Source organism: Mya arenaria, chromosome 15 (assembly GCF_026914265.1).
Source record: "Mya arenaria isolate MELC-2E11 chromosome 15, ASM2691426v1".
Taxonomy (NCBI): Eukaryota; Metazoa; Mollusca; class Bivalvia; order Myida; family Myidae; genus Mya; species Mya arenaria.
This window is the reverse complement of record NC_069136.1, coordinates 55,792,814-55,809,054: the sequence shown is the minus strand read 5'-3', so window position 1 is coordinate 55,809,054 and position 16,241 is coordinate 55,792,814. Positions and strand designations below refer to the sequence as shown.

At 35.4% G+C, this 16,241-nt stretch overlaps 1 protein-coding gene across 8 annotated transcripts in view; it reads right to left on the bottom strand.

The window, feature by feature from the left end:
* LOC128219899 (unconventional myosin-XVI-like) overlaps positions 1–16,241 on the bottom strand; it is a 104,529-nt gene that overhangs the window by 48,911 nt on the left and 39,377 nt on the right. For all 8 annotated transcript variants that reach the window (XM_052928047.1, XM_052928050.1, XM_052928052.1 and 5 more), the window contains exon 31: positions 13,919–14,256. In XM_052928047.1, coding sequence (XP_052784007.1) covers positions 13,919–14,256 — 338 coding nt within the window. The remainder of the gene's footprint in view (positions 1–13,918; positions 14,257–16,241) is intronic.

The window sequence follows — 16,241 nt, the reverse complement described above, 5'->3', positions numbered from 1 at the left end:
TTTGTAATCACCTTGAAGCTTTTAACAGTGTAATGTGAATTATAAATGTAGGGTATCAAATTTAACAGACTGCAAAAATTGCTATATGCCTCCATTGGGGATAGAACCCATGACCTCTCGCTCTATAGGCGGACACTCTACTACGTCCCTAAATTAAAATAAAAGCTAGCTCAATACATCTGCACATAATTTTGTACATCATCTAACACTCCAATTCAATTAAAAAAATTTGCTAAAACACTTTGGCCTAATATAATCTTCAACAGCAAATGTTTTTTCAGTATCCATTTCATCTATGCAATTAGTTGTAGCACCCTGTAATATCCTGCTATTAAAATAACTTAATTAAGTTCTTTCCTGCATTGTTATCATTTAGAGGCCAAAAGTAAGAACAATGCATGGGGCGGTACATCATTCAACCACTCTATTGGTCAGTTATTAATAACAAGTAATCTGATTAAGACCAATATTGAATACCAACCCAGGAGAATGGCAACCAGCCCCAAACTGTTTCATGATTAAGTGACATGCATGAACAGTACACTCAACGAGTTAGACCCACTTTCCTCGCTTACTCCGAGGGATAAAGTTGATGATCGCGGATTTCCTCCGAGGGTAAAACTGTTGCCCTCGCTAAAATCCCCCAAGTTCCTCCGAGTGGCTGGCTTACCGCCGAGTTAAATATGAATGATCATGAGCATTGAGAATGGTCCAATTTTATGATGCCAACTCCGAATCTAATCAGATAAGCAAGAAATCATTCTTGTTTAGAAGTTATTTATTTTAATGCTTATGCACATTGTTAAGCGTAAAAGATTCTTACATGTGCCAACTTTTAATTTGTATTTGTGTCCGTAAACGCCAATTGAATATTGTCTTGAATAATAAACATTGAATCATTAAAGTATTGCCACTAATTTTATTGCATCATAAAGCAGTCGACTATTTACACGATTCTGAACCATGACCTCTGACATCAAGCACGTGATCAGTACAATGTACGAGGGCTGTCCGGAAAGTCCGTGCACACGATCTATAAAAATGCCCGCTATGGTAATTTTGAAACATTATCTACATGGTTTAAAACAACAAACATATCTGCACCAATGAAGAAAATTTAATTCATTTTCGTTGAGATATATAAAAATAACACTGTATCAAAGTTACCAATAAACACATGGACGGCGCACTTTGAGCACAACGTTAACGACACACGACGTGAAGAAGGCGTTTCATATAATGCCAGTGTTCATTCCTTCTTGAAATATTCGCCCTTGTGTGCGATACATTTCCTATGCCTTTCAACCCACTTGCTGAAAATACCCGAGTACCAGGTTTGATCGTATGATCGCACAATTGAACGGACAGGCCATGCGTAAATGGTCTAGATTTTCATATCGGTTTCCGAGTAAGTCTGCTTTAAGCCTAGGGAAGACTGCAAAGTCCATGGGTGCGAGATCTGGACTGTACAGAGCGTGTTGAAGTCTGTTGAAGCCCAGAAAATCGATTGTGAGTATAGTTTCCTGACAGCGGTGTGCTGGTGCATTATCTTGGTGAAATAACATAGCATCCAAGTTCATCTCAGGCCTTTCCTTCCGAAGTGCATTCATCAGATCTCGTCGTATGACCTAAACATTTACAGACACATTAAATGGACATTGGTACTCGATTTATCAATTTATTCTTTTAGAATATGATTTCTTCTGAAAAACATTTGTTTTTTAAATTACTTATATCTAAATGAAGTAAAAGAAAACATAAACACATAAATGAGTTTAAAACCTTTTGATAAAAAGCCGCATTAACTGTGGAGTCAGCAGGAACGGCATGCTGGAGGAGCATCCCGGCTGAGCCCATGAAGAAGATGAACATAAACTTCTTTGCTGACTTGGACATCTGGGCTTTCTTCGGTGGCGGGGACCTTTTCCATAACATTGATTCAACTTTCGATTCAGGCTCATATAAATGTACCCATGTTTCGTCCGCAAAAGAAACTGTTCCCCTTCACACTGAAACTGGCGCAGATATTCGCCCGACACATACACTCGCTTTTCTTTTTCTTTAGGTTTTAGCAAACGTGGCACCCACCTTGCACACACTTTGTTCATTTGAAGTTCAGATATTAAAATATTGTGAATCACAGAATGTCCTAAATCCAGTATGACACTAATTTCATGTACTGTCCTCCGACGATCGTCGTTAATAAGGGCGGCGACCTGCTGTACAGTGGCGGCATCTGTAGATTTCGGCCGTCCGCTTCTAGGCATATCGGCAAGGTTGGTATCGCTGTGAAGAAAACGGTTGTGCCGCTTAAATACAAGGTGTCAGTTACAAGTACTGCCTGTATTTCCACTGCAAGTAAACTTCCATACATGTGTCAGTAGGAGTCATTCCGGCGTTCACACAGAACTTTATGACGCTACGCTGCTCCGTACGCTCATTCGACATCATTTTTTCAAAAATCATTTGTTAAGCTTAACTTCCATTCAAACACGCACTTTCAATCCGATTGCGTCAAAAATTATACCTGACATCACAAATTATGTATTTTTGACGTCACGTTAAAATCATAGAATTTCCAGCTAAATTAGTGAAAATATAACAGTTCTTTTAACCTTGGTTACTGCAAACAAGAGGCCCAAAAGGGCGTATGCTCTACTGGCATGGCTTTTGTGGTCATATCAATCCAGAGCATGTATGTATGGGTAAAAGGCAACAGACATATAGTTTGTTTTGTGTTTGGGTAACCTGAAAACATGGCATGTTCAACATCTGAGCCCAGAAAGTATTGTAAGCAGATTAGTTGCATGAACTATTTTAATATGTGCCAAGTAAAAGTCATCTGACAAAAAAAAAATGCTTTCAAAACTGTACTCATAGCAAAAATTTCTGTAGTTTTAAAAGTTAAAAAAAACTGGTCAAAGTCAAGGGCATCCTAGGACAACATTGCGTCACCTTAGTGCAAGAACTCAATATCTGCTTTTATTTCTATATGCAGTTATTGAGTTATTGCACTAAGGTCAATTTGAACAAACATTCACAATCTATTGTGCTGAGATGGATGCACGAACACTCAAAAAGATTTTCAAACCTTTCCAGATTTATGTTTACCAAACCTGTGAACCCTGGGTGTGGCCAGTAATGACACCAGGTGCATAACTTAAACATGCACAACCAATTTTGTTAAGATGAATGCACAAACTACAGAACTTAAAGCTAAAAAATGGCCTTTGGGCTTTCAACAAGAACAAGGCAGAGTAATTCACAAAATCAACTGCAGAAGCAAAAAGCAAATTGTCTCTCAAAATCCTAGACTTGCAAATTGTCTCCCTTAACTCTAGACTTGATTTTACATGTACATGTAAACTTGGCTAAAAATAGAATTTGCTCATGCAGACCTGGCTAAAAATAGAAAGCATTTCTTTAAAACTTTCATGGCCCATAATCTAGGCATTCATGGGCAGATCTGGCTGGTTTTTGAAAGGAACCGAGCTCTAATGGATATCTAGATACTGTACAAGTTTCATTGAGATATAATCAAAACTGAAGACTGTATCGTGTTCACAACCAATTGTTTACACAATAGCATTTTTTTTATACTATCAAGGGCCATAATCTAGGCATGCATGGGCGGATCTGGCTGGTTTTCGAAAGGAACTCAGCTCTAATGGATATCTAGATACTGTACAAGTTTCATCGAGATACAATCAAAACTGGAGACTGTATCGTGTTCACAAAAAATTGTTTACAGACGCACGAACGCATGGACGCACAGATGCACATACTACGTACACATTACCATCGCATAAGGTCTTCTGGCCTTTGGCCAGTAGAGCTAAAAAACAAAGTGCGCCGTAAGGTGGGGTTGTTATGGCAACAGAAATATAGCAACTAATTTTAATTCATAATTTATTTTGGTTTTACTTAAAGTGTACATTCAAAATTAATTATGGGGCAATTTTTAAGACGAACACTCCACTATTATTCTCATATTCATCCTTGTGCAGGGACTTTTCGGACAGCCCTCGTAGAATATACTATTTATCATTGGTGATTAAAAATAGCTATGGCGTTTAATGGAATTTTCCACAGAAAACGAGGCAAGAAGGTCTCCAAAACCATGCGTTGTGAACTTTGAACGTGTGTTTCAAGACTTTCTGATTTTCCGAAAATGTGTACCTAGCCTTTCTCGGATGAAATGTGTTTATCAATGTATTCAGTCATTAGCAAAAACACGTTTATAAGATGCATGTGCTACTAGTGAAATACTGCGTTCTTGTGGTAAGCTAACTTCATGCAAAATGGACAGAGGAAAAAGAATAACAGCAATTTACTGGAGCCGTTGTAATCGGTTGAAAATTTTAATAAAATAAAATAACTTTAGCGTAGATTCTTATCAAGTGTCCGCGGAGTTAACCCCTCTGAGGAACGCTGAGTTCGTTATTCTTCGATCGACTGATCACCCTCCGAGGGCCTTAAATTCAAACTTCGAGGAACGCGGACAGTCATAAAAATCATTGTGTTGGCCGCGAAGCGAAAATTCGCGGAGGGAAACGGAAAGTGGGTCTAAATCGTTGAGTGTACTGTACCAGTATAGGGTTTCTATCTACAATGGGTGCATGGGCACCCAAATAAAAAACATACAACACTCAATTGAACAAAGAGTCATTATTCTTCCAGAAACTCCAAAGGGAAGGGCTCTTGTAAACAAACAAATGAATCTTCCATACTGCCAGATTACCAGGAAACAAGGACAGATGCCATTGTGTTACAGTGAGTGTAGGAATTGGAGATTCTGGGAGTCTATGAGCATCTCTGACAGTGTGACAACTCTGGAGACAATGCCATATGTCACAGAGGCATGACAATGCTGGAAACACCAGAGATATGGTTAATGTGGCATGGGAGAAATGCTTGCAATTTACTGAAAATATTGGAGCTTTGAAGGTGGCTATGAACGTCAATAAAATTTAGTTTTAGTACCCACACTCACTTACTGAATGATTCTTGGAAATACTTCAATATGATAATGTGCACTTTAGTGGTAAAAAACAGACTATAAATTCAACCAACAGTCTCCACGTTCAAGAATTGATCCCCAGAACTTTCTACCAACAGTCTGTTTTCAGATTTGATCATCAGAACTCTCAACCAACTATTTTGTTCCAGATTTGAACCGAAGATGACACATGCCCAACAGTATGATGAATTCTATCACTTATTTAAAAATATATGATTGCAGACTCTTCCAATATCACTTAATTGTTAGCTAAAAAGGAAATCTCCTAGCAATTGAACGCTGGGGCTGTCAGCCTACGGTTGCAGATTCGATATCCTGTTTTAGCACTAAAACACTAATTATTTTCCAAGAGGGAATATTAAACAGTCAACCGATGTGACAGTGCTATATTACAATTGCACAAATTAAATAAACAGGATATCTCTAACGAGAGTACATTCTGTCTGTGCAGTATGCCCATCAACATACCGTATTACAACTGACTCTCACCTTAGGGCCAACGACAATGTATACTGGTCTGAGGGACGCTGTAAAATAAAAAATTAGCAATGCACGCCCCCCTCCAGCCCCCACTCTTAAAAGCTACATTAAATTAATGGTAAACTATAATTTTATTCAGGCCCATGCAGGAACAACCATATGCAAGTCTTACCATTACCATATGCATCCCCTGTCTTCAATTCAATTCAAGTCTCTGCCTTTCAAGTCACTATAATGGCCTTGAGACTGCATGATACTCTCTCGACTATAACACGGTGGAGAACCCACGTGACTTATTTGGTAAAGTGCACGGCAACAAATGTCAACAAGTCTCGATTCAGGTAAGGTTTTTAAAGATTTGTAGAACATGAAGTAAAGCGATAGATTTGTCAAAAGCCGTGTACTTTGCCTTAGATTTCAAGTCTGAGAATTCATTTGGTCAAGATTTTCAGGAAAACTTTAGAATATTAGAGAAGGTTCTTTATTACCGTGGATAGAGCTCTTAAATGCGGGGTTTATGGTCTTTATTTCACAAAAATTCTACAAATATTAAGAAAGTTATCTTTAAAAACCTTACCTGAATCGAGACTTGTTGACATTTGTTGCCGTACACTTTACCAAATAAGTCACGTGGGTTCTCCACCGTGAATAACATGGCACACTAACCCAGCTAATGTAATCACTGAGGGAAGTGTTTGTATGAAGACTCACTTGTAATGGACAGTCTCTGGCATCAGAAAGGCAAATGGTTTGTTTACTGTGTTTTGGTATGGCAGAAAAATCAATGGCAATGTTAGTGTCATCAGTTGTTACAATCTGAAAGGGTGCTAAAAGCTTAATGCAAATTGGTTTTCACCATGATACATGACACACAGTCTTAAAGGAACTTGTACACATTTTATAATGTCGAATCATTCATCAAAAAAATAATTTGTATGAAATGTTAACAAAACTTGTTTCAATGAAACACCAAATTTGAGCTCCATAAAGTTTGTAATTTCATATATAAAAATGTACCAGAAAATTAATGCTCCGTTAAGAAATCCAAAAACAATCCAAAAACAATCATTGCCAACATATTATTTGTGAGTCCCATAAAGTAAACTCACAATAATCTGATCTGATGTTGACAAGAAACTAGCATTTACTTTACTATACTGAAATACTCTGAACATTCTTCAGGAACTGTTCCATGGCATCCGTTTAAAGGGGCTAGACACCATGGAGATTAATTGTCCCAAAATCGGCAAATACATTATTTCCTCAAGACAAGCCTAGAATTGTGAATGAGAGCTATATAGAAGGCCGATAATACATCATTTCACATAATTAAAAGAATATTATATGTTGCTGTCTAAGTTGAGTTAACCCATTTAAAATCAGCGCATATGATGGTTTCCCAGTTTATGGTGTGTATATTTTGCATGTGAAAGTCACTCAATTAGTTCAGATTCTTTATCTGATGCTATATTTTAATAAACTGGGATTTACACAGAAGACGCCACCAGTAAATAAGATTCAACGTGTTGTGCACAACGATACCAATTTTATGTAAGTTTTTGACAATTTTTATTTTCCTTCCAATTGTATATCTGGTGTCTTCAGTCCCTTTGATCTATACTATAAGCCAACAACAATGACCTTGTTTAATAATATAGATGCTAAATGAATGTAACTTAACTTCAATGACTCTTTAATCTTCCGGTTCCAGGGCAAACTTCAAAATTTCAATTTAACACTTAATAAACAATAACATTACCCAAGGCTTAACCATAAGTACACCTAACACTTCAGCTTAATTAGGAGAATCTTCAATTTCAAGATGATATTATTTTACCCAGCAGTACCAGAAAATGTTCAGATCAAGTTAGCTTAAAATCATCCCGAATATATCATGACTTTTAACCCCCTAATTTCTATGCTAATTCCTTGTTATTGATTAGTAAGACCCATAAAATCCCAAAGCTGTCCCATTTTTTCTGGTTTTCTCCCAGAACCATCTGTTGTCGTTGAGAACCTGGCTAGATGTTCAGTTTGCCTTAAAATCAATATCAATTTGAAATACAGAATATCTGTTGATATGGGTTGCTTTAATTGAGAAAAAAAACACATGATTTATATATATATATATATATATGGCAGACGCGTACGCTGACACAACATTGCATATCATCTTCCAGGAAGGACGCTAAATGGGGGTCCCTTGAAAAAGTGCTATACACTGGTGTATTTCAAAATGGGGGCCCTAATGTTACAGCTAAGTCAAGGGCCAAGACAGACAGACACACACACACACAGACAGACAGATAGACAGAGACAGTCAGACTGTTACACAGACAGATACACAGACAGGCAGATACACAGACAGACCCTAAGACAGACACACACACAGATAGATAGACAGAGACAGACAGACAGATGCACAGACCCACACACAGACCCGCACACAGACACAGACAGACCCACAGTCAGACCCAAATACAGACACACACACAGACAGACTCACACACAGACAGACACACACACAGACAGACACACACACAGACAGACACACACATAGACTCACACACACACAGACAGACACACACACTGACTCACACACACACAGACAGACACACACACAGACAGACACACACACAGACAGACACACACACAGACAGACAGACACTTTGAGTCTCACAACCATGCCAAAACAATATATGTCGCCCTTCATTTTAATTTAATTATTTTTAATTTCACAATAAAGTGTTTCACTATGGCTTATTATATAATAGAAGTATTTGCAACTAAAAAAAAACTTCCTTGTAAAGTGTCTATCCCCTTGAACTCCTAGAAAACATATCAAATGTCTGTCATGATCACCAGAGGACTTTCAGCTTTCTGCATAATGAAGTAATTTTCTCCAAATAATTTAATATTTCCATGAACGGAAGATAAGAAAGGAACTGAATGGTGTTTATGGTACGAGTTGCTTTAGGCTTGTCCTTTCAAACTAATTCTTAATATTTGAGCCAACTTGTTTACCAATCTGAGGTGACAATACGAAGATAAAAGCAGTACTATAAAAAACTGAACCATGTTTTCATGTGTTAGTTTAATAAGAAAACATGTAGGTGTGAATTTATTCTACAGTCCTTCAATTGGATGATTTAAAGATGGTAGCATGCATCCAAATAATAGTGTCAATTAACTGAAATGACTTAATTCAAAAATTCAAGGTCACACTATGTTCACAGTGGGATCAATACGATATTAAGGACTACAAAATACTTAAAATCGATCAATACTTCATCATGGAAATTGTCTGCAACAAAGAGATGCAGACGACAATTTCACATTTGAAGCAAAAGAAACACATTTAACCCAAAGAAAATTACAAACCTCAAAAATACAACAATATTGAATAAACTGCATTTCAATAAATCCGAAGCAATAATCCAATGCAATGTTACTTGAAACAATAATAAACTGATATTATTGTTATGTTTCCTTTTTCACATGTATTGGGAAAATATACTGATAGAGTGGATCAGTCCATATTTTCTATCTGAATCAGCATCCGCAACACTGGGGACATTCTATTTCACAGTAGCAGGGGTATCAAGTTGCAAACAATACAATAACGGTATTATTTTTGTGTTATGTTTTCGGCTTTTTTTACTTCAAGGGCACTGGTTTCGTAATTAAAACAGCATGTAAATATTTTCATGAAGTCATAAAAACACAAAGGGAGCTTATTGTTAATGTACTTAAGGTCAGATTGTACATAAAATGCACATTATACTCGTATTTCAGTTAAGGTTATTGAGTCAGATATTTTTGTTTTCAGTATTTACTCATGCATATTAATGAAAAGATAAACATCAACAAATTGGCCCTTGTCATAATTATCCGACATTATTGACCTATTCCACAATGCAACTGCTACAATTATGAACATTTAGTATTTACCATGCTGCTAGCAATATACCTAATACATCTATACAAAACAGAACGACCAGTTAAATACTTATAGCATCAAAATAGGCAGTCATAACAAACTCAATATTACAACAAAAACACACTAGGATCTGTATTCACTTATATGTTGAGGCTGAGTTATAATTTATATTTATTTTACAATGATTGTGAAACAAGTTATTACTAAATTATATTAATCACTCTGGTTGGCTTGATGTAACATAAGAGTGTGGTATTGTGATGTGGGGAAACCGGAGTACCCGAACGGGATACCCATTTGTCAAGCAAAGAGACTATATATACAAACCAAACTCACATGCACCCTGGGACCATAAATCGAACTACTGCACTTACCTGACAACCTAAGGCTGAGAATAAGACTCAGAAAAGTAAATTGTAAAACTCGTAAATTATCTTTTTTTATTTTCTTTGACAATTAATAATTGTTAAACATGGTATAATGCAACATGTATTGCCAGATATCCTATCATCGCTCTTCTCATCAAGATTGTGCATTAAATTCAATATCTTGAGTCACAGACTTAAACATTTTAGACATTAGTAAATACAGATTAAGGGTCCATATAACAGAAGCTCAGTTTTTGATTCCTCAAATTATTCCCTGTTTTTTATAACCCACAATTCCATGAACTGTTGTATTCCACAAGTAGGAAGTGTCATGTTTATTGTTTATAATCAACTCAAACTGAATATGGAAACTCAATGAAAACATCTTTTTAAAGTGCTTTTTTTTTCAAGGAATATTTGAGTTAAAATATATTTAAATATTCTTAAGATTATACTTCTGTAATATGGTCCATGCATGTTGATATAATGAAACGGTTTCCCATAACAAGTTTTTCTTACAAATTATCAGGTCATAATTATATACAAATTAGTTTTAAATGTGCAGTTTTGAATGTGCAGATTTGAGCGAAAGTAATGAGAAATCTGAGTATGCATATTACACCGGAGTATTAAAATTTCAACTGAGTGTAAATTCACTCCTTAAAGGCGCACAATATGGGTTGATGCCATTTTTTCAAAATTTTAATCCATTTATATTATTCTGTTTAACTCATTTTAATTGACTTTAATAATAAAAATCAAAAAAGCATATGATTAAGGTACAGATAAAAATTTTTTAGCCTTTATGAATATATTTTTTTTAATTAAGTTAAGCTACATAGCCTATATTGTTTAATACTGAGCCACAAATTCTTCAGTTAAAAAAGCACTAAAATATCGCTTATACTTTTTTATTTGGTTTCCATCATTAAAGTTAAATGTGTTAAAAATGATAATGCAATAAAATAAAACATTATTTTGCTTTAACCAAATTATAGTCTAACTGCTGAAGCTGTAAGAGGCAAAGAAATGATAAATGGAAAGTGAAAAAATCAAGTGAAGTGGTGAAGTGAAGAAGAGAAAAGTATCAAAAGGCTTTAACCTGACAATCAAATAGATGCACCATCTGTTGTATGAGCCTGGAGTCAGTTGTTGGCAGTCATTAACCCCCTCAACCATGTAACCATGGCCACAATGGGCTTAATGCCTCATTTCAGGTACAATGCAGAAAAGCAAAGCAAATCTAAAGCATGTATACAAAAGCCCCTCTCTCCATGACCCCCCTGGCCCTCCTCCCTTCCCCCAACTTAAATTGTTGAAGTTAATATTTCATGTCAATATGGTGAAGAAATCATGCATACATTGTGTGAAGATGCACTACTTTTGGATTAAAATTAGCCCACATATTTGTAGGGGAGGACCCTCGAACACCTTTTTGCCATGTTTCAAGCCTATTCATAAGATTCCTATGGCAGAGGGCATATGTTCCAATGTGCGCCCCTAAAGTGCGCCCACTTTAACGTAAAATCCTGGATCTGTTCTTGGTATAAATATTAGCTTAAACTTCATTTATTTTATGACGATTGTGGAGAGAGCTATATTAATTTATGCTAAGTCACTCTCTTAGTCACCCTGCCAGGTTGTTGCACGAGAGTGTGGTCTTGTGTTTTTGGGGAAAACCCACTTCTTCGGCATGGTACCCATCAACCAAACTCACAAAAATTGTGCCCACGCCGGAAACCAAACCAGGGTTGCCCTAATGAGCAGCAAGTGCACTGAACCACTGCACTAACAAGACATGGCTAACCATTACATAAATATTATGTACTTTATAATAAAAACTTCATCAGCATTGCTGTACTTTGGAGTATAATTATTATTGAACTTAATTCAGTTTTGCTTTACTTCAAAGGTATTTAAATATTTCAGAAATAAAGTCAGTTTTGTGAACCCCAGTTATAAATATATAATTTTTTATACAGTATTTTAAGTATAAGGGTGAATACTGCAAAAAAAATATTATTTCAAATAGGCTAAATGCATTCTGGTGGAACTTTTAAGTACAATCCTGTAATTGTGTGAATTTACGGGTGCAAAAATTGTCACTTACTGCTAATTGGTATCACGTTTCAACTTATATGTTCAAAATTTGTCTTTGATTAAAACTCAACAGTGCAATAAAAAAGTTAAAGTTGATCGAGTAAAATTTGAAAATAGGATTCAAAAGATTATATACAGGCATGAAGTTATAAAATTTACTGTTGAAAGTCAATTATGTAATCTCTTAGGCTTAATTATGCAACAAAGTAGAATTATAAGACACCTCTATGCATTTCAATGCTTGCATACTAAACATGGGGCCAACTGTTCAGAATTTTTGTAAAACATATCAAGGTGATAATTTAAGATATAACATCAATTTTATATATAAAATAATGATGAAGACATAAATAAATAGAGAACTATTTCATTGGCTGCAACCAATTTGACACCTTTATAAAAGCCTTATAAGGCAAGGCTTCCGTTTAAGGAAGTTTGGAAGTTATTATATTACTACTTAGAAATGGAACAAAACTGAATCCTTTGAAGCACAGCTTCTAAAATTTTAAAATCTCAATCAGTCCTGAGGCTTGTCAACCCTGACCCCCCCCCCCCAAAAAAAAAAAAATAATAATAATAATAATAAAATAAATAGAATAAAAAAGAAATAAATATTAATGAAAAAATAATGGTAAGTCATTGCCCTCAAGGATATCCTTTGTCTTTTTTGGGATGTGAGAATGACAAGCAATGTTTGTGTATTACTTTTTTTTACTTATCATTTTCTTCCTTTTTTACAGACTTGACTGAAAAATATAAAATAAAATGAAAAAAATTGAAACCACTTTTGCTGTAACTGAAAATGGTATTAGACTGGTCCAAATCGGTCCAGACCGGCAAATTGTCTGTCTTCTAAGAAGCCTTGCTTTGTGATATTCAAGTCACTTTCAACACTTGAATAAAACTTGCTTAGGTCTGAAAGCTTGGATGTTCAAAATAATAAAACCTATTGTCAAAGTTATATTTTATAATTGGTAAGTCTTTTATGACAATAAAATTATTTGACTACGACTATCTGTTGATCCAGATGGGACTTTTTAATAGCAAATTTTTCATATTTTATCAATGTACAATAATGGTGATATTTAAGTGTTTAACTGCCATGAGACTTGAACTTCTAGGTTTGGAAGAAAAACTTTCAAAACTGATGGTAAGGAAGGTCATACTTCCAATTTCAAATTCATAATGGAAGCCCTGTTAGTTCTACATTATATACAGCTGCCTATACGCAAGTACACAGCTAAATCCATCTGATTCTGACAAAACAAATCAGCCTAAGTTGCAGGCGTTCTTGACTACATCATCCCTAAACTGTCCATTTTCCAGTACTAAATAAAGCACCTCAGAATGCCCATAATGCACCAGATTGCAACATGGTTTTCAAAGTTTTCTGAGGAGGAATGCCCCCGGACCCCCTAGAACAATTATGAATCCACAAGAAAAGACGGCTAGCTACGGCCCTGCTTATCCATCACACAATGTTATATATATATGCTCCTGATGATTTATATGTAAGATATATAAACTCAATATTAAAAACAACAACATTGAAACAAAAGTTGGCAACATTTGAATGTATACAGTTTTTCTTTTAAAAACTGTTGTTGGTTGATTGAAGATGCTTAAAACAAAGTTATAACAACTGTCGGCACTTCCGAGAGGCCTTATACAACCTATTAGTTTTTATTCTTAATTATAAATTAACAAAGATGACCTTGACCTTTAATGTTAACAATGTGGGTTAGCCATAAATAAAACCTTTAAGAGTGTCCCCCTTTGTTTTAAATACAGCAGGTACCGCTAAAACAGCTGTCTAAAATCATGTTAGAATGACAGATCATAACTGTGTCTTTGAAACATTCAAAAACTATTGAAAACAAGATATTAAATACGTTGTTATTAACTTCAACAAAGTTCTGAACAATTGGCCCAGGGTTGAAATGATAAAACAGAGCCACTTCAATACATGGAAGCACAAATTTATTTGATTATGAACTAATCCATCCTCACCTCTTTCCGTTTCTGCAATAAAAGCCTCATCATAAAATCCCTCCTCCTCTTCAACAGGTGACCCTGATCCTGGGTGACCTTGACCTCCAAGGTCACGTCTGATGTTGGTAGACACAGCATCATCATACACATGGTCACCGTCATCAGAGTGAGGTTTTGACCCCATGTGACCTTTGGTTGTCATGACACTCAGGTAGGGGTTTGCCATGTTTGGAGGGGGTCTGGAGCTCGGCGGGGGTGGGGGAGATTTTTTTGTAGCTGCCTGGATTGAAGATGCTGTCTCGTATTCCGTTATTATATCATCTAGTGTATCAAGTGATTTTGTGATATTCTCTATCCTGAAAAAACAACAACGAATGAAAGAACATTGATGAATCCTGGCAATTCAGAATACATTATAAGCTTAAAGTCTTGTTAAAATTAACGAGTTCAAGTTCAATGTTTATTGGCAGAAATCGGCATACAAATGCCTATGGCCATTAAACACATAATATGCTTAGCAATACAGATTTAAACTTTAAGTTATAGAAGGCGAGGGGATGTTGCCTAAATTTGTATGTCGCAGCTGCCTATATGCCAGTACAGGGCTGAATCAACATCATTCTGACAAAAAATAAAACAATTCAGGTCAAGTATTCGTATTTGACTATACATGCTGTTTTTTGTTATAGACATTGAGATTAGAGATTTTATTTTATAGTTCAATGGCAAACACGACAGAAAATTAGAGTAAAGGGTTTATTTGTTGAATTAATATCATAAAACTGGCCATTTCTCAGTACTAAATACAGCAACTCAGAACGCCCCAAATGCACCAGGTTGTACCACTGTTTTCATAAATTTCAGCCGGGGGGGGGGGGCCCTGCCCCCTGACTAGGTCTTCAAGTGGTTTGGAACCTCAACCAGCGACAGCGACCAAAAAAAATCAAAAGTAGTCTCTAAAAATTGTGTCACATATTTTCGCGATGTGTTTTCTGTCAATAATTTTTAGCCGATTTTAGATTCACATCAAATTCTGCGGCGTTTCTAACAAGAAACACTGCGACTGTAATTAATTGTGACCAACGGAAAGCGGTCAGACGACAAAAAGTGAAACAGTGTTATAATACTAATTTGCGTAATGCTACTTTGGATCAACATTCAACAGAAAACCTTCATTGACAGGTATATCTATATGCATAATTAGGTCTTCTATAAGTTCAATATCGACAAGGATTTCTTCATTACATTTTCTTAAAATGACGTAAGCGGCGCTTCTCAGCTTTCAGACTCTGTAGTTCATCAAGCGTGTCGTTGTTGATATTTAAGCACGACTAGGTGAATTAATTCGGAATTTTAATGCTTTTGCGGATTAACAATGACAATTTCATTAATCATAATGGATTTTTGTACCAAAAGTATGACGATTGATACCATGAGAAAAAAGCTGAGAATCGGACATCACTTGGATATAATGAAAACAACAAAGTCAATTAACACAGATAGTATAATCGCCCTCAAGGATTTTCCCCTAGCTACAATAGGATGTGCCCTGGTAGTTAAGTAAGAATGTGGTATGACAAACGCTGTTTGTGTTTTACAATTTTTTTATTATTTTTTAAATTAGCCATTTTTGACTGGAACTGAGAAAAACAACAACAATTTTCGGATGGATTTTTACAATTATGAATCCACATGAATAGAGGGCTAGCTACGCCCCTGAAAATCAATATTAATTAGACAGAGAAATATTATTCATGAAGGAATATGAAGTTTACCTTTCTCCTCACATTAGAATCCTTTTTTTCATAATTTCCAATCAGACACACAAATACTGAAGCTCAATTTTTCATACTCTGTTTCAATCTACTTTTTTTAAACATTTTTTTATAATAAAATTACATTACCTTAATATACTTAAATACAGCTTTAGATATGATTAATCATAATTTTGATTGCATGTCAGTTAATCCAATATCAATATTATTAATGAATAGGCACTTTGTGACTCAAAAAGAAATGAGGTACAACTATGATTAGAGCCGGAACGTGTTCAATAGACTGTTTGATTTTCAAATATTTTTTCAGTCCTTCAAATAAACCCCTAATTTTGGATCTAGTCGCAGCACAATGGTTTACCTACCAATCCAGGAAGTAAAAATCATTGTTAAACATAAAAAAATAGTACTGTTAGATTATTGTTAGATTTTATCATCATTTAAGTGTCCAAAAATAGTGGGAACATTAAATATTTGTCATTTTGAAACTTAAGGTAATTTGATATAATTTTTGAAATAACTTCTTATAGCACAGCCTTAGCTGGTTTTTACCCCCATATTGTCTT